This window comes from Rutidosis leptorrhynchoides, chromosome 4, assembly GCF_046630445.1.
Source record: "Rutidosis leptorrhynchoides isolate AG116_Rl617_1_P2 chromosome 4, CSIRO_AGI_Rlap_v1, whole genome shotgun sequence".
Classification (NCBI taxonomy): Eukaryota; Viridiplantae; Streptophyta; class Magnoliopsida; order Asterales; family Asteraceae; genus Rutidosis; species Rutidosis leptorrhynchoides.
Window position 1 is genome coordinate 429,563,978 of NC_092336.1, and position 24,298 is coordinate 429,588,275.

The window sequence follows — 24,298 nt, forward strand, 5'->3', positions numbered from 1 at the left end:
GTGGACAATTAATTTGGGACATTCATAAAACGAATAATGGACAATAGATATGGGACGGAGGGAGTATGTAATTAAATAAATAAGTTAACCCATATCCCTGTATGCAGAATCTAGTTTCTCGATGGAACTCTTATGAAAGTTGAAGTTCACCTCTACGTGGGGCCTACTTGTACAAAGTTCCTTTACGGGACACCCTCTTATGAAAATTACATTTGGTCAAGCAAAAAATCGTCTTGACTTAGATTGTATCCTAACCTCAGATTGAAGAATCTTCGGTTTGGGAATTGGGGTGGTGGTGGTGGTTGTTTCTTTTTTTATGAGCCTCCAAGATGAATCTTTTGATAGAAGGTTCAGTGCCCTACTTTAAAATAGTACCCACCTATTTATAGGCAAATACTAGAGTTATTGTTACCTGTGAGCACATGCTGAGGTAGCATTCCTTATTGGGCTTTAGTCAATCATTGAAAATTGAGCCCATATCATTAGCTACCACTTGTTCCAGAACCTTTTGGTCTGGAATCTTATAGAACCTTCTATTTTTATCCACTACTACTCCATGTCCTCCATATTTTATTGCAAGTATTATGGGATGCTCCACGTCATGCGTTGCACGCTCCTGGTAGCGTGACGTATATTATTACATTGCCTTCTTCATGTCCGTATTTTATCATAAGTATTCTAGGGATGCTCACGTCACGCGCCGCACGCTCCTGGTGGCATGACGTACGTGATTAACATTCAACTTTTGGGAAGTCAGAAGTTTATCACCCATATCCCCATATATTTTCTCTAACTGTCATTAGCTATCAACGACATTAGGAAGATGTAAAAAAGCAGGCCCGTTTTTATAAACGGTCGATACCAAGTAACAAATCACGTCCATGGCTCACTAGATCGTTTGAAAGGTTGTTGACGAGTTAAGTAAAAAGCGGAATTAACTAAATAGGAAGTTAAAGCTGGAAGTTTAGGGTGTTTTAACTGTTGAAGTTAACTAACAAGCGGATTTAACTAAATAGGTAGTTGTGATGCAAAGCAAATAAAATATTTGAAGACACCACCACCTATTTTATATAGCTGGATGTACCTATTGGCTCATTTATAGGTTTATAATGCACCTGTTGTAAGCATCAGATTGACTAAAATCACGATATCAAAATAAATCAACAGACTAATTGGATTAAAATGCAAGATTGAATAGCTATAATGACTATGTTTTTGACTTGCCTAGAGTCTTGAAAGAACATAACTTAACTAATATAATGATGATACAATGAATTTATCTAGGCAACACTTGGTTCAATCCACCCATGAGGGAGTAGAAGTCGTTTATCCTTGAAAAAATCCCCAAAACTTCCTTTCAAGTTGTCATCATCAAATGTGTGAAACCTGCGCGTTTCAAGAGAATAGAAAAGAATTGTGTTGTTTTCGGAATATGACTGATGAAAGTATACTTTGTTCTCCATTTTTGGTGTTGTAGCTTCAATGCATAAACATGTTGTTGCACTGACATAAATCGCATATTTTCCCAAGCTCTTTAGTTTCTCAAGTTTTGATGTAGATTGATTCAACTTGTGCACTTCAACGGATTTTTCAAACACGTCTACGGAAACTAGTAAAACATGTTGATCAGATTTTGTTAGGTAATATTTCATAGAAGGTTTAATATATGGAAGGTCCCACTCAACAGACTGCCATTCATAATCATCTTCTTTTGTGTGTCTGAAAACATAAAGCCGTCCGCGCATCAAAGCATACATATCTTGGCCATAGAATGTTGGAAAACAGAGCGATACTGAATAAAAATCGGTAAAAGCCAGTCTACGCCACGATTGTTCTCGACTAACATGGTGGATGTAAACTTGCATGTCACCTAAAGTTGTGATTACAACCACCATACAATCAGGGGAAGTTGGCGCTGCAGAGAAACAACATTTGTCTATAATAAGAGGATAGTTTCGACGCGGAAGCTTGCGTATATCACTTGTGAAGGGGTTAAAGAACATTAACTCTGATGTATTTTTAGACGTCAACAACCAGCCATACCGAGAACAATGTACTTGGAGAAAACCAACGAGTTCTTGTGATGTTCTTATGAAATACTTGTTACCTGACATCAGATCAGTGATAGTCATAATGTCCCGATCTGTGTCTATGACCATCGACCATGGTGATACTAAGGAATATGTCCTCTGTATTTCTGTTATGTTGCTCCATCGAATGACAGGTACTGCTGCTAAGTGTTTGCACGTTGCACGAAAGTTGAGGTAGTCGACATCACCACAAAACTTCATAATCAACTCCAATATATGAAACGGAAAACTAAATACGCACTCATCATTGACTAGCATATCATATTCCTTGTCCTTAGATTCAACACTTCACTTCATTTCTCCATGATCACCCTGTAACCTGCACAAATTTTGATATGAAACACTTTTGTTTGCTACATATGAATATGGAACATGTTTAAAAAAAGAGGTAGAAATCAATGAAAAGCAATACCTACATCCCGGCATGGACCAAACTGCATAGTTTGTAGGTGATAAATCTGTACGTGGCATAGAAGACATGGTGAGAGTTCTACTTCGAACATCATACAAATTTACAACTCTGTTCTTTTCACACATGAATAAATGAAAAACAGATCGTCACACGAACCTTTTAGAAAACCACACCGACTTGAAGCCCGCGGAATTTTGGGAATTGGTGGTTTTTTAACTAATGGTATTAGAATGATGACGACTTTCTTATCCCGCAATTCAATGTCGATATGAATGATTAAACTTTCACAAAAATGTCCAGACCTGGAAGAACTCAAAACGTATATTTTACCATTAAGATAAGTTGGACAAGCTAGAGAGTCATGGTCGCCTCCTGCGATATTCTTTAGTTGTTCATGATATGATATTTCTGACCAGTTTAACTTCTTACTTTTACGGTCTAATACGCAAAAAATAAATTTAGGCTGTTTTCTTGTGGTTAGCAGAAAGATTGAGTTTGTATCATCAGGAGGAGACGACAAACAACATTCTAAATCGTCTATATCTTTTCCATACCAAACCACCAAAGGCGGGAGTTGTATGATCTTACAAGTTTGGGGGTTCCAAAGAGACCAGATGATGTCATAATATTGTGGAAATTTGTACAGAATCACCCAACCATGAAAACATGCTAGAATACGATTCCCAATCAACTCGGGGATTCGACATCGATACTGCGACAAAGGGTTGTATATGTTGAAAAAAGTCTGCTCATGTGCTGTCTCCCCTTTGTAGCCCATGGGATGACCATCCAACCATGGAAACTTTGTATGTTGTGGAGGTAACTGATCAGATACTGAATCGCAATATATGTGTTTCTGATCCATCTAGATAACATGTTCATAATAAATGTAACAACATTATATTAGAACATGTATGATTGAAGAGTAAACAGCGTTGATTAATAAACACTACAATGGAACGTACAGTAAAAAAAAAAAAAAAAGATGATACATACATGCGCACAAAAGCAGTCTAAACAGATTTAATTACGAGAAACAATGCAGATAAGAATAATGTGCAGCTATATATAATAGGATTATGATATTTAATTTGGTTATATAAATCGCGGTGGTTGCATTACTAAGAGCCTTACTATAGTGCTATAAAGTATTAAGTATTATAAAGAAGAATTAGTGCGACTAAATTACATATGCGACTAAATTATATATGCGTCAAAACTCATAACTTTACCTCGAGAGAGATCGTAATTGGCAGGTTGTGAATTACACAGAAATTATTTACGGTGTGTTCTACGAAGAGATAAGGGAGTTTATTTTTGTTGTTTATATAGTTTAAGGATATTAGGGTTTTTATTTAGGTTAATTATCGGTGTATAATATACCTTGATTTAAACCAGAGTAAAAACTAAAAAGTCATCCTCCGCGCAATTGGATTCGTTATTTGATGCCTGTGTGAGGTCGCAAGGGACATCTTATGTAGATGTCGTCGTTAATAAATTTATGCATATAAAGTGTTTGACTAAATGTTTGACCAATATTTTTTTTAATTTTGTTACTTCATCCATCCATCTATCTATTTATTTATTTATTTATTTATTTATTTATTTATTGTGTTTGTTTTTAACCCTTTTCTTAGTGTTGGTAATGGAGGAGGTACAGTGAGAAAAAGAATACGAGTCATGCTTGCTGGCCTGGTCTGGTAACAAAATATGTTGCGAAAAGTATTCAAGAAACGTTCCTAATCGTGAGCTCGATACCACATCTCAAAATTGATATTCTAACAGCACTATAAGGATGTAGTTAACCTAAACCTATGTTGTAAGCTGACAACACTTGCATAAAAATGTTGGTTGTTCTGGTATTTCCCACATCCATCGTTTGGTCATAAATGGCAAACCATGTCAGACGGTGGTTTATGAGCACGATTAGATTTTTTAGGAGCGATTAGTATAAAGTCAGCAATGGGTGGATACCACTCGATGACGTCTTTATGGCGTATGAGTCGACGGTTGATTCGATGTTGTTGACTTGATTTACGACGGGTGATGAGGACGACATGATGAACAAAAAGAAGAAAAAAGGTTAAAGGAAACAATAAACTAACTTGCGGTGGTTTTTTGATTCGGAAAAAGCCCTTGAACGGAGAAGTTTTTGAGCGAAAGAGAAAATAGTAAAATTTGAATTTTTACTTGTTCTAAAAAAAATTATTTATAAACGGAATAATTCGGGCACCAATTTGGGGGTCAAACTAAGAACCATATACATGTCAAAATCTTGACGGGGAGAGGATGAAAAGACGCGGCTCACGATAGCAAAACCCTCTAACCGCTTCAATTTTGGTGCATGCCAAGGTGACAGCCTGGCCTGTCATGATGACCTGTTTATAACTGTTTCCAATGCCATCATGGCCAAGGTATGATGTGATGACGCATACACCGTATTTAATGCTCGCGTGCGTATCTTTGCATTTTTTTTTTTAAGGCGAAAAATTGAATTGTATTAATTGCAAAGCTCTTCATCGAAATAATGAAGATTCGATACAAGTTACAATGACGGAGACTTACTCGGTCTAGATTGACAAAATGAAAAAATACAATGCGAATAATTAAAAACAAAGTAAACTTGGATTGTGCTCCCACACGTGAGATTGATTGCCATTACAAAGATTGAGATTTGAAGCCCAAAGAAACGTCTTTAACTTGATGCTATGAATTAAAGCCGAGCGACAAGTGAACTTGACATTGAAAATGAAATCGTTACGGGCCAACCAAATCGCCCAAATAGTGGCGGGACCAATTAGCTTCCAATACTTAGAAGCTTTGATTCTCATTCCAAAAAACCAATCAAACGAGAATGCTTCTATTGAACCCGGAATAACCCAAGAGACATTCCACCAAGAGAATAATTCGGCCCATAATTTAAAAGACCATTTGCAATGTAACAAAAGATGGATGGTAGTTTCGGTGTCTTCCAAACACTAAATACACACATTCGCTTGAGAAGCCGGTAAAATATGTCTTTTAATGAGCACGTCTTTGACGGGAATACAATTGCGAATTGCAAGCCAATGGAACAACATGACTTTTGTGGGAACGCTATTGCCCCAAATAACTTTCGGCCAAGTAGGAATAATGACCCCGTTAGAATGAATCAAAGTGCAAATAGTGTCGGAGACCGAGAACACCCCATTAGATGAGACAGCCCATTTGATTTGATCCTCAACCAAATCATCAAACTCCACATGCGACAAAATAGTAGACAAATTATCAAGGCACATGGTGCAAGAAAGAGACAATGGGTGTACCAAGTTAAAATCCCATTTACAATGATTGGACAAAAAAGGATCAAAGGACCTAAATTTATTCACAGTAGCAAGCTTATCTCTACAAGATTCATAAAGAGTAGGGAATAAATCTTTAAAGAGTCGATCACTAGCCCATCTATCATGCCAAAATAAAATGCAAGCCCCATTTCCTACTTTCCATTTCTAAGCATTGGACCCAATGATACCTTTAAGAGAAGCATCACTTTGTAAATTAATCAAGTCCCTCCAAATAGGTGAGATTTGCAAAAGTAATAATGAGGAGTTATTGTTAATAAGTTTACCTTGGAATGAAGGACCAAAGGAACAAGAAACAATTGATTTCCAAAGACAAGGTTTATGACAATTGAAACGCGCCCACCATTTGCAAAGCATTGTAAGATTTTTGATACGAAGAGGGGTGACTCCCAAACCACCTAATTCTTTAGGTAAACAAACCGTGTCCCATTTTACAAGGCTAGTTTTCTTTTTTAAACAATCGCCACCCTAAAGAAAATTCCTTTGATAACGCTCAAGCTTCTTAGTGATAGCTAACGGGGCTTTGTAGATAACCATATAATGAAGGGGAAGGTTGGATATAACCGCGTTGACCATTACTAAACGACCACCAAACGAAAGGCATCTACCTTTCCACCCGGGTAGTTTCTTTTTGAATTTCTTGATGATTGGATCTCACATAGCACATTTGTTTGAAGTTAAACTTATCGGGATACCAAGGTATTCCATAGGAAAAGAACCTACTTTACAATCGAAAATAGCCAAATAAGAAACCATGTCCTCCTTAGAAACATGAATGCCATAAAGAGTCATTTTTATGGAATTCATTTGAAGCCCGGAAACTTGATAAAACAACCCCAATATAAACTTAATACGATTAAGTTCACATACACTTGGTTGGGCGAAAAAAATCGTATCATCCGCGAATTGCGAATGATTAATGACAAGATTATTAGCAAACCTACACCCCTTCAAGAAGCCATTACTCAAATCTCTTGAGAGAAGCTTACTCAATATTTTGGCAACAATGATGAACAAAAAAGAAGACAACGGATCGCCTTGTCTTAACCCCCGATCTAGTAATGCTTCACGTGAGGGTGAACCATTCACAAGAACCGAAAATTTGATATTTGAGATGCACGTTTTGATCCATGAAATAAACTTGAACCCGAAACCCATTCTATGAAGTGAAATGTCCCGTTCTTATTGATTAAAAACGTTCCATATTAATTGATTTCGTTGCGAGGTTTTGACCTCTATATGAGACGTTTTTCAAAGACTGCATTCATTTTTAAAACAAACCATAACCTTTATTTCATAAATAAAGGTTTAAAAAGCTTTACGTAGATTATCAAATAATGATAATCTAAAATATCCTGTTTACACACGACCATTACATAATGGTTTACAATACAAATATGTTACATCGAAATCAGTTTCTTGAATGCAGTTTTTACACAATATCATACAAGCATGGACTCCAAATCTCGTCCTTATTTAAGTATGCAACAGCGGAAGCTCTTAGTATTCACCTGAGAATAAACATGCTTTAAACGTCAACAAAAATGTTGGTGAGTTATAGGTTTATCCTATATATATCAAATCGTAACAATAGACCACAAGATTTCATATTTCAATACACATCCCATACATAGAGATAAAAATCATTCATATGGTGAACACCTGGTTACCGACATTAACAAGATGCATATATAAGAATATCCCCATCATTCCGGGACACCCTTCGGATATGATATAAATTTCGAAGTACTAAAGCATCCGGTACTTTGGATGGGGTTTGTTAGGCCCAATAGATCTATCTTTAGGATTCGCGTCAATTAGGGTGTCTGTTCCCTAATTCTTAGATTACCAGACTTAATAAAAAGGGGCATATTCGATTTCGATAATTCAACCATAGAATGTAGTTTCACGTACTTGTGTCTATTTTGTAAATCATTTATAAAACCTGCATGTATTCTCATCCCAAAAATATTAGATTTTAAAAGTGGGACTATAACTCACTTTCACAGATTTTTACTTCGTCGGGAAGTAAGACTTCGCCACTGGTTGATTCACGAACCTATAACAATATATACATATATATCAAAGTATGTTCAAAATATATTTACAATACTTTTAATATATTTTGATGTTTTAAGTTTATTAAGTAAGCTGTCCTCGTTAGTAACCTACAACTAGTTGTCCACAGTTAGATGTACAGAAATAAATAGATAAATATTATCTTGAATCAATCCACGACCCAGTGTATACGTATCTCAGTATTGATCACAACTCAAACTATATATATTTTGGAATCAACCTCAACCCTGTATAGCTAACTCCAACATTCACATATAGAGTGTCTATGGTTGTTCCGAAATATATATAGATGTGTCGATATGATAGGTCGAAACATTGTATACGTGTCTATGGTATCTCAAGATTACATAATATACAATACAAGTTGATTAAGTTATGGTTGAAATAGATTTGTTACCAATTTTCACGTAGCTAAAATGAGAAAAATTATCCAATCTTGTTTTACCCATAACTTCTTCATTTTAAATCCGTTTTGAGTGAATCAAATTGCTATGGTTTTATATTGAACTCTATTTTATGAATCTAAACAGAAAAAGTATAGGTTTATTGTCGGAAAAATAAGTTACAAGTCGTTTTTGTAAAGGTAGTCATTTCAGTCGAAAGAACGACGTCTAGATGACCATTTTAGAAAACATACTTCCACTTTGAGTTTAACCATAATTTTTGGATATAGTTTCATGTTCATAATAAAAATCATTTTCTTAGAATAACAACTTTTAAATCAAAGTTTATCATAGTTTTTAATTAACTAACCCAAAACAGCCCGCGGTGTTATTACGACGGCGTAAATCCGGTTTTACGGTGTTTTTCGTGTTTCCAGGTTTTAAATCATTAAGTTAGAATATAATATAGATATAGAACATGTGTTTAGTTGATTTTAAAAGTCAAGTTAGAAGGATTAACTTTTGTTTGCGAACAAGTTTAGAATTAACTAAACTATGTTCTAGTGATTACAAGTTTAAACCTTCGAATAAGATAGCTTTATATGTATGAATCGAATGATGTTATGAACATCATTACTACCTTAAGTTCCTTGGATAAACCTACTGGAAAAGAGAAAAATGGATCTAGCTTCAACGGATCCTTGGATGGCTCGAAGTTCTTGAAGCAGAATCATGACACGAAAACAAGTTCAAGTAAGATCATCACTTGAAATAAGATTGTTATAGTTATAGAAATTGAACCAAAGTTTGAATATGATTATTACCTTGTATTAGAATGATAACCTACTGTAAGAAACAAAGATTTCTTAAGGTTGGATGATCACCTTACAAGATTGGAAGTGAGCTAGCAAACTTGAAAGTATTCTTGATTTTATGTAACTAGAACTTGTAGAATTTATGAAGAACACTTAGAACTTGAAGATAGAACTTGAGAGAGATCAATTAGATGAAGAAAATTGAAGAATGAAAGTGTTTGTAGGTGTTTTTAGTCGTTGGTGTATGGATTAGATATAAAGGATATGTAATTTTGTTTTCATGTAAATAAGTCATGAATGATTACTCATATTTTTGTAATTTTATGAGATATTTCATGCTAGTTGCCAAATGATGGTTCCCACATGTGTTAGGTGACTCACATGGGCTGCTAAGAGCTGATCATTGGAGTGTATATACCAATAGTACATACATCTAAAAGCTGTGTATTGTACGAGTACGAATACGGGTGCATACGAGTAGAATTGTTGATGAAACTGAACGAGGATGTAATTGTAAGCATTTTTGTTAAGTAGAAGTATTTTGATAAGTGTATTGAAGTCTTTCAAAAGTGTATAAATACATATTAAAACACTACATGTATATACATTTTAACTGAGTCGTTAAGTCATCGTTAGTCGTTACATGTAAGTGTTGTTTTGAAACCTTTAGGTTAACGATCTTGTTAAATGTTGTTAACCCAATGTTTATAATATCAAATGAGATTTTAAATTATTATATTATCATGATATTATCATGTATGAATATCTCTTAATATGATATATATACATTAAATGTCTTTACAACGATAATCGTTACATATATGTCTCGTTTAAAAATCATTAAGTTAGTAGTCTTGTTTTTACATATGTAGTTCATTGTTAATATACTTAATGATATGTTTACTTATCATAGTATCATGTTAACTATATATATATATATATCCATATATATGTCATCATATAGTTTTTACAAGTTATAACGTTCGTGAATCACTGGTCAACTTGGGTGGTCAATTGTCTATATGAAACATATTTCAATTAATCAAGTCTTAACAAGTTTGATTGCTTAACATGTTGGAAACATTTAATCATGTAAATATCAATCTCAATTAATATATATAAACATGGAAAAGTTCGGGTCACTACAGTACCTACCCGTTAAATAAATTTCGTCCCGAAATTTTAAGCTGTTGAAGGTGTTGACGAATCTTCTGGAAATAGATGCGGGTATTTCTTCTTCATCTGATCTTCATGCTCCCAGGTGAACTCGGGTCCTCTATGAGCATTCCATCGAACCTTAACAATTGGTATCTTGTTTTGCTTAAGTCTTTTAACCTCACGATCCATTATTTCGACGGGTTCTTCGATGAATTGAAGTTTTTCGTTGATTTGGATTTCATCTAACGGAATAGTGAGATCTTCTTTAGCAAAACATTTCTTCAAATTCGAGACGTGAAAAGTGTTATGTACAGCTGCGAGTTGTTGAGGTAACTCAAGTCGGTAAGCTACTGGTCCGACACGATCAATAATCTTGAATGGTCCAATATACCTTGGATTTAATTTCCCTCGTTTACCAAATCGAACAACGCCTTTCCAAGGTGCAACTTTAAGCATGACCATCTCTCCAATTTCAAATTCTATATCTTTTCTTTTAATGTCAGCGTAGCTCTTTTGTCGACTTTGGGCGGTTTTCAACCGTTGTTGAATTTGGATGATCTTCTCGGTACTTTCTAGTATAATCTCCGGACCCGTAATCTGTCTATCCCCCACTTCACTCCAACAAATCGGAGACCTGCACTTTCTACCATAAAGTGCTTCAAACGGCGCCATCTCAATGCTTGAATGGTAGCTGTTGTTGTAGGAAAATTCTGCTAACGGTAGATGTCGATCCCAACTGTTTTCGAAATCAATAACACATGCTCGTAGCATGTCTTCAAGCGTTTGTATCGTCCTTTAGCTCTGCCCATCAGTTTGTGGATGATAGGCAGTACTCATGTCTAGACGAGTTCCTAATGCTTGCTGTAATGTCTGCCAGAATCTTGAAATAAATCTGCCATCCCTATCAGAGATAATAGAGATTGGTATTCCATGTCTGGAGACGACTTCCTTCAAATACAGTCGTGCTAACTTCTCCATCTTGTCATCTTCTCTTATTGACAGGAAGTGTGCTGATTTGGTGAGACGATCAACTATTACCTAAATAGTATCAAAACCACTTGCCGTCCTTGGCAATTTAGTGATGAAATCCATGGTAATGTTTTCCCATTTCCATTCTGGAATTTCGGGTTGTTGAAGTAGACCTGATGGTTTTTGATACTCAGCTTTGACCTTAGAACACGTCAAACATTCTCCTACGTATTTAGCAACATCGGCTTTCATACCCGGCCACCAAAAATGTTTCTTGAGATCCTTGTACATATTCCCCGTTCCAGGATGTATTGAGTATCTGGTTTTATGAGCTTCTCTAAGTACCATTTCTCTCATATCTCCAAATTTTGGTACCCAAATCCTTTCAGCCCTATACCGGGTTCCGTCTTCCCGAATATTAAGATGCTGCTCCGATCCTTTGGGTATTTCATCCTTTAAATTTCCCTCTTTTAAAACTCCTTGTTGCGCCTCCTTTATTTGAGTAGTAAGGTTATTATGAATCATTATATTCATAGATTTTACTCGAATGGGTTCTCTGTCCTTCCTGCTCAAGGCATCGGCTACCACATTTGCCTTCTCCGGGTGGTAACGAATCTCAAAGTCGTAATCATTCAACAATTCAATCCACCTATGCTGCCTCATATTCAGTTGTTTCTGATTAAATATGTGTTGAAGACTTTTGTGGTCGGTATATATAATACTTTTGACCCCATATAAGTAGTGCCTCCAAGTCTTTAATGCAAAAACAACCGCGCCTAATTCCAAATCATGCGTCGTATAATTTTGCTCATGAATCTTCAATTGTCTAGACGCATAAGCAATCACCTTCGTTCGTTGCATTAATACACAACCAAGACCTTGCTTTGATGCGTCACAATAAATCACAAAATCATCATTCCCTTCAGGCAATGACAATATAGGTGCCGTAGTTAGCTTTTTCTTCAATAACTGAAACGCTTTCTCTTGTTCATCCTTACATTCAAATTTCTTCCCTTTATGCGTTAAGTCAGCTGTCCTCGTTAGTAACCTACAACTAGTTGTCCACAGTTAGATGTACAGAAATAAATCGATAAATATTCTCTTGAATCAATCTACGACCCAGTGTATACGTATCTCAGTATTGATCACAACTCAAACTATATATATATTTTGGAATCAACCTCAACCCTGTATAGCTAACTCCAACATTCACATATAGAGTGTCTATGGTTGTTCCGCAATATATATATAGATGGGTCGACATGATAGGTCGAAACATTGTATACGTGTCTATGGTATCTCAAGATTACATAATATACAATATAAGTTGATTAGGTTATGGTTGGAATAGATTTATTACTAACTTTCACATAGGTAAAATGAGTAGTTTTTATCAATCTTGTTTTACTCGCCATTTCTTCGTTTCTAATCCGTTTTGAGTGATTCCAGTGGCCACGGTTTCGTATTGAACTTAAATTTATGAATCTAAACAGAAAAAGTATAAGTTTATAGTCGGAAATACAAGTTACAAGTCGTTTTTGAAAGAGGTAGTCATTTCCGTCGAAAGAACGACATCTTGATGACCATTTTGAAAAACATACTTTCACTTTGAGTTTAACCATGATTTTTGGATATAGTTTCATGTTCATAAGAAAAATAATTTTTCTAGAAGTATAGCTTTTAAATCAAAGTTCTTCTTAGCTTTTAATTATCCCAACCAAAACAGCCCCCGGTTTTACTACGACGGCGTATATCCAGTTTTATGGTGTTTATCGTGTTTCCGGGTTTTAAATCATTAAGTTAGCATATCATATAGATATAGAACATGTGTTTAGTTGATTTTAAATGTCTAGTTAGAAGGATTAACTTTATTTGCGAACAAGTTTAGAATTAACTAAACTATGTTCTAGTGATTACAAGTTTATAACGTTGAATAAGACAGCTTTTTATGTATGAATCGAATGATGTTATGAACATCATTACTACCTCAAGTTCCTTCGATAAACCTACTAGAAATGAGAAAAAATGGATCTAGCTTCAAAGGATCCTTGGATGGCTTGAAAGTTCTTGAAGCAGAATCATGACACGAAAACAATTTCAAGTAAGATTTCCACTCGAAATAAGATTGTTATAGTTATAGAAATTGAATTAAAGTTTGAAAATGATTATTACCTTGTATTAGAAAGATAACCTACTGTAAGTAACAAAGGTTTCTTGATCTTGGATGATTACTTGGAATGGATTTAGAAAACTTGGAAGTAAACTTGCAATCTTGGAAGTATTCTTGATTTTATGAAACTAGAACTTTTGGAATTTATGAAGAACACTTAGAACTTGAAGATAGAACTTGAGAGAGATCAATTAGATGAAGAAAATTGAAGAATGAAAGTGTTTGTAGGTATTTTTGGTCGTTGGTGTATGGATTAGATATAAAGGATATGTAATTTTGTTTTCATGTAAATAAGTCATGAATGATTACTCATATTTTTGTAATTTTATGAGATATTTCATGCTAGTTGCCAAATGATGGTTCCCCCACATGTGTTAGGTGACTCACATGGGCTGCTAAGAGCTGATCATTGGAGTGTATATACCAATAGTACATACATCTAAAAGCTGTGTATTGTACGAGTACGAATACGGGTGCATACGAGTAGAATTGTTGATGAAACTGAACGAGGATGTAATTGTAAGCATTTTTGTTAAGTAGAAGTATTTTGATAAGTGTCTTGAAGTCTTTCAAAAGTGTATGAATACATATTAAAACACTACATGTATATACATTTTAACTGAGTCGTTAAGTCATCGTTAGTCGTTACATGTAAGTGTTGTTTTGAAACCTTTAGGTTAACGATCTTGTTAAATGTTGTTAACCCAATGTTTATAATATCAAAAGAGATTTTAAATTATTATATTATCATGATATTATGATGTACGAATATCTCTTAATATGATATATATACATTAAATGTCGTTACAACGATAATCGTTACATATATGTCTCGTTTCAAAATCATTAAGTTAGTAGTCTTGTTTTTACATATGTAGTTCATTGTTAATATAATTAATGATATGTTTACTTATCATAATATCATGTTAACTATATATATAACCATATATATGTCATCATATAGTTTTTACAAGTTTTAACGTTCGTGAATCACCGGTCAACTTGGGTGGTCAATTGTCTATATGAAACCTATTTCAATTAATCAAGTCTTAACAAGTTTGATTGCTTAACATGTTGGAAACACTTAATCATGTAAATAACAATTTCATTTAATATATATAAACATGGAAAAGTTCGGGTCACTACAGTACCTACCCGTTAAATAAATTTCGTCCCGAAATTTTAAGCAGTTGGAGGTGTTGACGTATCTTCTGGAAATAAGTGCGGGTATTTCTTCTTTATCTGATCTTCTCGTTCCCAGGTGAACTCGGGTCCTCTACGAGCATTCCATCGAACCTTAACAATTGGTATCTTGTTTTGCTTAAGTCTTTTAACCTCACGATCCATTATTTCGACGAGTTCTTCGATAAATTGAAGTTTTTCGTTGATTTGGATTTCATCTAACGGAATAGTGAGATCTTCTTTAGCAAAACATTTCTTCAAATTCGAGACGTGGAAAGTGTTATGTACAGCCGCGAGTTGTTGAGGTAACTCAAGTCGGTAAGCTACTGGTCCGACACGATCAATAATCTTGAATGGTCCAATATACCTTGGATTTAATTTCCCTCGTTTACCAAATCGAACAACGCCTTTCCAAGGTGCAACTTTAAGCATGACCATCTCTCCAATTTTAAATTCTATATCTTTTCTTTTAATGTCAGTGTAGCTCAATTGTCGACTTTGGGCGGTTTGCAACCGTTGTTGAATTTAGATGATCTTCTCGGTAGTTTCTTGTATTATCTCCGGACCCGTAATCTGTCTATCCCCCACTTCACTCTAACAAATCGGAGACCTGCACTTTCTACCATAAAGTGCTTCAAACGGCGCCATCTCAATGCTTGAATGGTAGCTGTTGTTGTAGGAAAATTCTGCTAACGGTAGATGTCGATCCCAACTGTTTCCGAAATCAATAACACATGCTCGTAGCATGTCTTCAAGCGTTTGTATCGTCCTTTCGCTCTGCCCATCAGTTTGTGGATGATAGGTAGTACACATGTCTAGACGAGTTCCTAATGCTTGCTGTAATGTCTGCCAGAATCTTGAAATAAATCTGCCATCCCTATCAGAGATAATAGAGATTGGTATTCCATGTCTGGAGACGACTTCCTTCAAATACATTCGTGCTAACTTCTCCATCTTGTCGTCTTCTCTTATTGGTAGGAAGTGTGCTGATTTGGTGAGACGATCAACTATTACCCAAATAGTATCAAAACCACTTGCAGTCCTTGGCAATTTAGTGATGAAATCCATGGTAATGTTTTTCCATTTCCATTCCGGGATTTCGGGTTGTTGAAGTAGACCTGATGGTTTCTGATGCTCAGCTTTGACCTTAGAACACGCCAAACATTCTCCTACGTATTTAGCAACATCGGCTTTCATACCCGGCCACCAAAAATGTTTCTTGAGATCCTTGTACATCTTCCCCGTTCTAGGATGTATTGAGTATCTGGTTTTATGAGCTTCTTTAAGTATCATTTCTCTCATATCTCCAAATTTTGGTACCCAAATCCTTTCAGCCCTATACCGGGTTCCGTCTTCTCGAATATTAAGATACTTCTCCGATCCTTTGGGTATTTCATCCTTTAAATTTCCCTCTTTTAAAACTCCTTGTTGTGCCTCCTTTATTTGAGTAGTAAGGTTATTGAGAATCATTATATTCATAGATTTTACTCGAATGGGTTCTCTGTCCTTCCTGCTCAAGGCGTCGGCTACCACATTTTCCTTCCCCGGGTGGTAACGAATCTCAAAGTCATAATCATTCAACAATTCAATCCACCTACGCTGCCTCATATTCAGTTGTTTCTGATTAAATATGTGCTGAAGACTTTTGTGGTCGGTATATATAATACTTTTGATCCCATATAAGTAGTGCCTCCAAGTCTTTAATGCAAAAATAACCGCGCCTAATTCCAAATCATGCGTCGTATAATTTTGTTCGTGAATCTTCAATTGTCTAGACGCATAAGCAATCACCTTTGTTCGTTGCATTAATACACAACCGAGACCTTGCTTTGATGCGTCACAATAAATCACAAAATCATCATTCCCTTCAGGCAATGACAATATAGGTGCCGTAGTTAGCTTTTTCTTCAATAACTGGAACGCTTTCTCTTGTTCATCCTTCCATTCAAATTTCTTCCCTTTATGCGTTAATGCAGTCAAGGGTTTTGCTATTCTGGAAAAGTCTTGGATGAACCTTCTGTAGTAACCAGCTAGTCCTAAAAACTGGCGTATGTGTTTCGGAGTTTTTGGGGTTTCCCACTTTTCAACAGTTTCTATCTTTGCCGGATCCACCTTAATACCTTCTTTGTTCACTATGTGACCGAGGAATTGAACTTCTTCCAACCAAAATGCACACTTTGAAAACTTAGCGTACAATTCTTCCTTCCTCAATACTTCTAACACCTTTCTCAAATGTTCACCGTGTTCTTGGTCATTCTTTGAGTAAATAAGTATGTCATCAATGAAAACAATGACAAACTTGTCAAGGTATGGTCCACACACTCGGTTCATAAGGTCCATGAACACAGCTGTGCATTAGTTAAACCAAACGGCATGACCATAAACTCGTAATGACCGTAACGTGTTCTGAAAGCAGTCTTTGGAATATCATCTTCTTTCACCCGCATTTGATGATACCCGGAACGTAAGTCAATCTTTGAATAAACAGACGAGCCTTGTAGTTGATCAAATAAGTCGTCGATTCTCGGTAGTGGGTAGCGGTTCTTGATGGTAAGTTTGTTCAACTCTCGGTAGTCGATACACAACCTAAATGTACCATCTTTCTTCTTGACAAACAAAACAGGAGCTCCCCACGGTGATGTGCTTGGTCGAATGAAACCACGCTCTAAAAGTTCTTGTAATTGGCTTTGCAGTTCTTTCATCTCGCTGGGTGCGAGTCTGTAAGGAGCACGAGCTATTGGTGCAGCTCCTGGTACAAGATCTATTTGAAATTCAACAGATCGATGTGGGGGTAATCCCGGTAATTCTTTCGGAAATACATCGGGAAATTCTTTTGCGACGGGAACATCATAAATGCTCTTTTCTTCAGTTTGTACTTTCTCGACGTGTGCTAGAACAGCATAGCAACATTTTCTTATGAGTTTTTGTGCCTTCAAATTACTAATAAGATGTAGCTTCGTGTTGCCCTTTTCTCCGTACACCATTAAGGGTTTTCCTTTTTCTCGTATAATGCGAATTGCATTTTTGTAACAAACGATCTCTGCTTTCACTTCTTTCAACCAGTCCATACCGATTATCACATCAAAACTCCAAACTCTACTGGTATCAAGTCAATCTTAAATGTTTCGCTAACCAGTTTTATTTCTCGATTCCGACATATATTATCTGCTGAAATTAATTTACCATTTGCTAATTCGAGTAAAAATTTACTATCCAAAGGCGTCAATGGGCAACTTAATTTAGCACAAAAATCTCTACTCATATAGCTTCTATCCGCACCCGAATCAAATAAAACGTAAGCAGATTTATTGTCAATAAGAAACGTACCCGTAACAAGCTCCGGATCTTCCTATGCCTCTGCCGCATTAATATTGAAAACTCTTTCGCGGACTTGTCCATTCGTGTTCTCCTGGTTCGGGCAATTTCTAATAATGTGGCCCGGTTTTCCACATTTATAACAAACTACATTGGCATAACTTGCTCCGACACTACTTGCTCCGCCATTACTCGTTCCGACACCATTTGTTCCTTTCGTTCTGTTAACCCCTGGTCCGTAGACCTCACACTTCGCCGTGCTATGACCATTTCTTTTACACTTGTTGCAAAATTTGGTGCAGAACCCCGAGTAATACTTTTCACACCTTTGGCATAGCTGCTTCTGATTGTTGTTGTTGTTGCGGTTATTATTGTTTTTGGGATGATTGTTGTAGTTGCTGTTGTTGTTGTTGTTGTTGTTGTTGTTGTTGGGCCATTTGTTGTAGTTGCGATTGATGTTGCGATTGTTGGGATAGTTGTTGCGATTATTGTTGTAATTGCTGTTGTTGTTGTATTGGTGATTCTTATCACCGTTTTCCTCCCACTTTCTTTTGACTTGCTTCACATTGACCTCTTCAGTCTGTTCTTTAATTCTTTCTTCAATCTGGTTCACTAGTTTGTGAGCCATTTTACATGCCTGTTGTATGGAGGCGGACTCGTGTGAACTTATATCTTCTTGGATTCTTTCCGGTAATCCTTTCACAAACGCGTCGATCTTCTCTTCCTCATCTTCGAACGCTCCCGGACACAATAAGCACAATTCTGTGAATCGTATTTCGTACGTGGTAATATAAAATCCTTGGGTTCGTAACCCTCTAAGTTCTGTCTTGAGCTTATTGACCTCGGTTATGGGACGGTACTTTTCGTTCATCAAGTGCTTGAATGCTGACCACGGTAGTGCGTAAGCATCATCTTGTCCCACTTGCTCTAGATAGGTATTCCACCATGTTAACGTAGAACCTATGAAGGTATGCGTAGCGTACTTCACTTTGTCCTCTTCAGTACACTTACTTATGGCAAACACCGATTCGACCTTCTCGGTCCACCGTTTCAATCCGATCGGTCCTTCAGTTCCATCAAATTCCAAAGGTTTGCAGGCAGTGAATTCTTTGTAGGTGCATCCTACACGATTTCCTGTACTGCTAGATCCAAGGTTATTGTTGGTATGTAGCGCAACCTGTACTGCGGCTATGTTTGAAGCAAGAAAGGCACGAAATTCCTCTTCACTCATATTCAAGGTGTGTCGAGTAGTCGGTGCCATTTCCTTCAAAATAGTCAAATGAAACGAGTTAATCATATAGAATATCAAGAGTAGTCAATAGTATTTCGTAGCGTAATATGAACTTATTTATAAAAGTTCTTTCTTCATATTAGCGTTTTATACTCTTTAATTCGCGTAGTACCTACCCGTTAAGTTCATACTTAGTAGCTAACATACCATTTCAACTACTACAATTCTATATGAAAAACTAATCACAACAAAAAAAAAAATATCATATTCAAACCTTTATACAATAACTTGCAAACTTACAATACCGCTATTTTACATATAGCATGAAATATAGCACATAAAACTTTGATACAAAGTAGTTGCGAAGATAATTCTAGTTAATAAATAAGGCGTTCAGCAAAGGCAACAAAGACACGTAATTCATACGTCCAGAAACAAGTCATGCATTCTGATTTTAATAATACCACTTCCCATCCTTGGTCTTGCGGAACGTAACCATTGTGACCGATAGTATGACAACATGTTGTAACGTCGTCAAAAGGGCGAAGGTTACATAATGACCAACAGTCTCGTAATAACCTAAAAACCTCATTTCTTACCCCAATTACCGACTCCGTCACTTGTGGGAACGTTTTATTTAATAGTTGTAGCCCGATGTTCTTTTTCTCACTTTGGTGAGAAGCGAACATTACTAACCCATAAGCATAATATGCTTCTTTATGTTGCATGTTAGCCGCTTTTTCTAAATCATGAAGTCCTATATTCGGATACATTGAGTCAAAATAATTTCTTAACCCGTTGCGTAAAATAGCATTTGGGTTCCCCGCAATATATGCGTCAAAGTAAACACATCGTAACTTATGGGTTTCCCAATGTGATATCCCCCATCTTTCAAACGAAAGCCTTTTATAAACCAAGGCATTCTTGGAACGTTCTTCGAATGTCTTACAAACTGATTTTGACATAAATAGTTGTGCCGAGGAATTCTGACCGACTCTAGACAAGATTTCATCAATCATGTCTCCGAGTAAGTCTTCTAAAATATTGGGTTATCTATCCATTTTGTGTTTTTATACTGTAAAATAGACAAGAGTTAGATTCATAAAAGATACTTATTAATATAAGCAATTTTTACATATATCGTAAAGCATAAGCACACTATATTACATATATTACACCGCACAAATACAACTATCTTATTCCGACTCACTCGTTTCTTCTTTTTCGAACTTGGTTCTTTTTGCTAAGTTTTTAGGGATATATGATGTTCCCCTAATACGAGCCGTCGTTTTCCACATTGGTGTAGAAAAACCTGGTGGTTTAGAGGTTCCCGGGTTATTCTTACAACTTAAGAAATACGGGTGTTGACGATACATATAAAGTTCATCGGGGTTAGAATCAGATTTCTCTATTTTTATGCCCTTTCCCTTATTGTTCTCTTTTGCCTTTTTAAATTCAGTTGGGGTAATTTCTATAACATCATCGGAATCCTCGTCGGGATCCGATTCATCGAAGAATTGGTAATCCTCCCAATATTTTGCTTCCTTGGCGGAAACACCGTTGACCATAATTAACTTTGGTCGGTTGGTTGAGGATTTTCTTCTACTTAACTGTTTTATTATTTCCCCCACTGGTTCTTCTTTCGGTTCCGATTCTTCTTCCGGTTCCGATTCTTCTTCCGGTTCCGACTCTTCTTCCGGTTCCTCTTCGGGAACTAGTGAATCAGTCCACGAATCATTCCAATTTACATTTGACTCTTCATTATTATTAGGTGAGTCAATGGGACTTGTTCTAGAGGTAGACATCTATCACATAATATCAAACACGTTAAGAGATTAATATATCACATAATATTCACATGTTAAAAATATATAGTTTCCAACAAAATTTGGTAAGCAATCTTTTTTTTTTCCAAGTAAACACGGTCGAAGTCCAGACTCACTAATGCATCCTGACAAACTCGATAAGACACACTAATGCAAAATTCTGGTTCTCTAAGACCAATGCTCTGATACCAACTAAAATGTCCCGTTCTTATTGATTAAAAACGTTCCATATTAATTGATTTCGTTGCGAGGTTTTGACCTCTATATGAGACGTTTTTTCAAAGACTGCATTCATTTTTAAAACAAACCATAACCTTTATTTTATAAATAAAGGTTTAAAAAGCTTTACGTAGATTATCAAATAATGATAATCTAAAATATCCTGTTTACATACGACCATTACATAATGGTTTACAATACAAATATGTTACATCGAAATCAGTTTCTTGAATGCAGTTTTTACACAATATCATACAAACATGGACTCCAAATCTTGTCCTTATTTTAGTATGCAACAGCGGAAGCTCTTAGTATTCACCTGAGAATAAACATGCTTTAAACGTCAACAAAAATGTTGGTGAGTTATATGTTTAACCTATATATATCAAATCGTAACAATAGACCACAAGATTTCATATTTCAATACACATCCCATACATAGAGATAAAAATCATTCATATGGTGAACACCTGGTAACCGACATTAACAAGATGCATATATAAGAATATCCCCATCATTCCGGGACACCCTTCGGATATGATATAAATTTCGAAGTACTAAAGCATCCGGTACTTTGGATGGGGTTTGTTAGGCCCAATAGATCTATCTTTAGGATTCGCGTCAATTAGGGTGTCTGTTCCCTAATTCTTAGATTACCAGACTTAATAAAAAGGGGCATATTCGATTTCGATAATTCAACCATAGAATGTAGTTTCACGTACTTGTGTCTATTTTGTAAATCATTTATAAAACCTGCATGTATTCTCATCCCAAAAATATTAGATTTTAAAAGTGGGACTATAACTCACTTTCACAGATTTTTACTTCGTCGGGAAGTAAGACTTGGCCACTGGTTGATTCACAAACCTATAACAATATATACATATATATCAAAGTATGTTCAAAATATATTTAAAAAACTTTTAATACATTTTGATGTTTTAAGTTTATTAAGTCAGCTGTCCTCGTTAGTAACCTACAACTAGTTGTCCACAGTTAGATGTACAGAAATAAATCGATAAATATTATCTTGAATCAATCCACGACCCAGTGTATACGTATCTCAGTATTGATCACAACTCAAACTATATATATTTTTTGGAATCAACCTCAACCCTGTATAGCTAACTCCAACATTCACATATAGAGTGTCTATGGTTATTCCGCAATATATATATAGATGGGTCGACATGATAGGTCGAAACATTGTATACGTGTCTATGGTATCTCAAGATTACATAACATACAATATAAGTTGATTAGGTTATGGTTGGAATACATTTATTACTAACTTTCACGTAGGTAAAATGAGTAGTTTTTATCAATCTTGTTTTACTCGCCATTTCTTCGTTTCTAATCCGTTTTGGGTGATTCCAATGGCCACGGTTTCGTATTGAACTTAACTTTATGAATCTAAACAGAAAAAGTATAAGTTTATAGTCGGAAATATAAGTTACAAGTCGTTTTTGAAAGAGGTAGTCATTTCCGTCGAAAGAACGACATCTTGATGACCATTTTGAAAAACATACTTTCACTTTGAGTTTAACCATGATTTTTGGATATAGTTTCATGTTCATAAGAAAAATCATTTTTCCAGAAGTATAGCTTTTAAATCAAAGTTATTCTTAGCTTTTAATTATCCCAACCAAAACAGCCCCCGGTTTTACTACGACAGCGTATATCCAGTTTTATGGTGTTTATCGTGTTTCTGGGTTTTAAATCATTAAGTTAGCATATAATATAGATATAGAATATGTGTTTAGTTGATTTTAAAAGTCTAGTTAGAAGGATTAACTTTATTTGCAAACAAGTTTAGAATTAACTAAACTATGTTCTAGTGATTACAAGTTTATAACGTTGAATAAGACAGCTTTTTATGTATGAATCGAATGATGTTATGAACATAATTACTACCTCAAGTTCCTTAGATAAACCTACTAGAAATGAGAAAAAATGGATCTAGCTTCAAAGGATCCTTGGATGGCTTGAAAGTTCTTGAAGCAGAATCATGACACGAAAACAATTTCAAGTAAGATTTCCACTCGAAATAAGATTGTTATAGTTATAGAAATTGAATTAAAGTTTGAATATGATTATTACCTTGTATTAGAAATATAACCTACTGTAAGTAACAAAGGTTTATTGATCTTGGATGATTACTTGGAATGGATTTAGAAAACTTGGAAGTAAACTTGCAATCTTGGAAGTATTCTCGATTTTATGAAACTAGAACTTTTGGAATTTATGAAGAACACTTAGAACTTGAAGATAGAACTTGAGAGAGATCAATTAGATGAAGAAAATTGAAGAATTAAAGTGTTTGTAGGTGTTTTTGGTCGTTGGTGTATGGATTAGATATAAAGGATATGTAATTTTGTTTTCATGTAAATAATTCATGAATGATTACTCATATTTTTGTAATTTTATGACATATTTCATGCTAGTTGCCAAACGATGGTTCCCACATGTGTTAGGTAACTCACATGGGCTGCTAAGAGCTGATCATTGGAGTGTATATACCAATAGTACATACATCTAAAAGCTGTGTATTGTACGAGTACGAATACGGGTGCATACGAGTAGAATTGTTGATGAAACTGAACGAGGATGTAATTGTAAGCATTTTTGTTAAGTAGAAGTATTTTGATAAGTGTCTTGAAGTCTTTCAAAAGCGTATGAATACATATTAAAACACTACATGTATATACATTTTAACTGAGTCGTTAAGTCATCTATAGTCGGTACATGTAAGTGTTGTTTTGAAACCTTTAGGTTAACGATCTTGTTAAATGTTGTTAACCCAATGTTTATAATATCAAAAGAGATTTTAAATTATTATATTATCATGATATTATGATGTACGAATATCTCTTAATATGATATATATACATTAAATGTCGTTACAACGATAATCGTTACATATATGTCTCGTTTCAAAATCATTAAGTTAGTAGTCTTGTTTTTACATATGTAGTTCATTGTTAATATACTTAATGATATGTTTACTTATCATAATATCATGTTAACTATATATATAACCATATATATGTCATCATATAGTTTTTACAAGTTTTAACGTTCGTGAATCACCGGTCAACTTGGGTGGTC

At 35.3% G+C, this 24,298-nt stretch overlaps 1 protein-coding gene across 1 annotated transcript; it reads right to left on the minus strand.

Moving 5' to 3' along the window:
* Positions 1 to 1,280: 1,280 nt before the first annotated feature.
* Positions 1,281 to 2,348, minus strand: LOC139842089 (F-box/kelch-repeat protein At1g57790-like). Its single transcript, XM_071832265.1, has one exon. It carries the CDS (start codon positions 2,346 to 2,348, stop codon positions 1,281 to 1,283), a length of 1,068 nt encoding a protein of 355 aa, XP_071688366.1.
* Between the last annotated feature and the right edge of the window lie 21,950 nt (positions 2,349 to 24,298).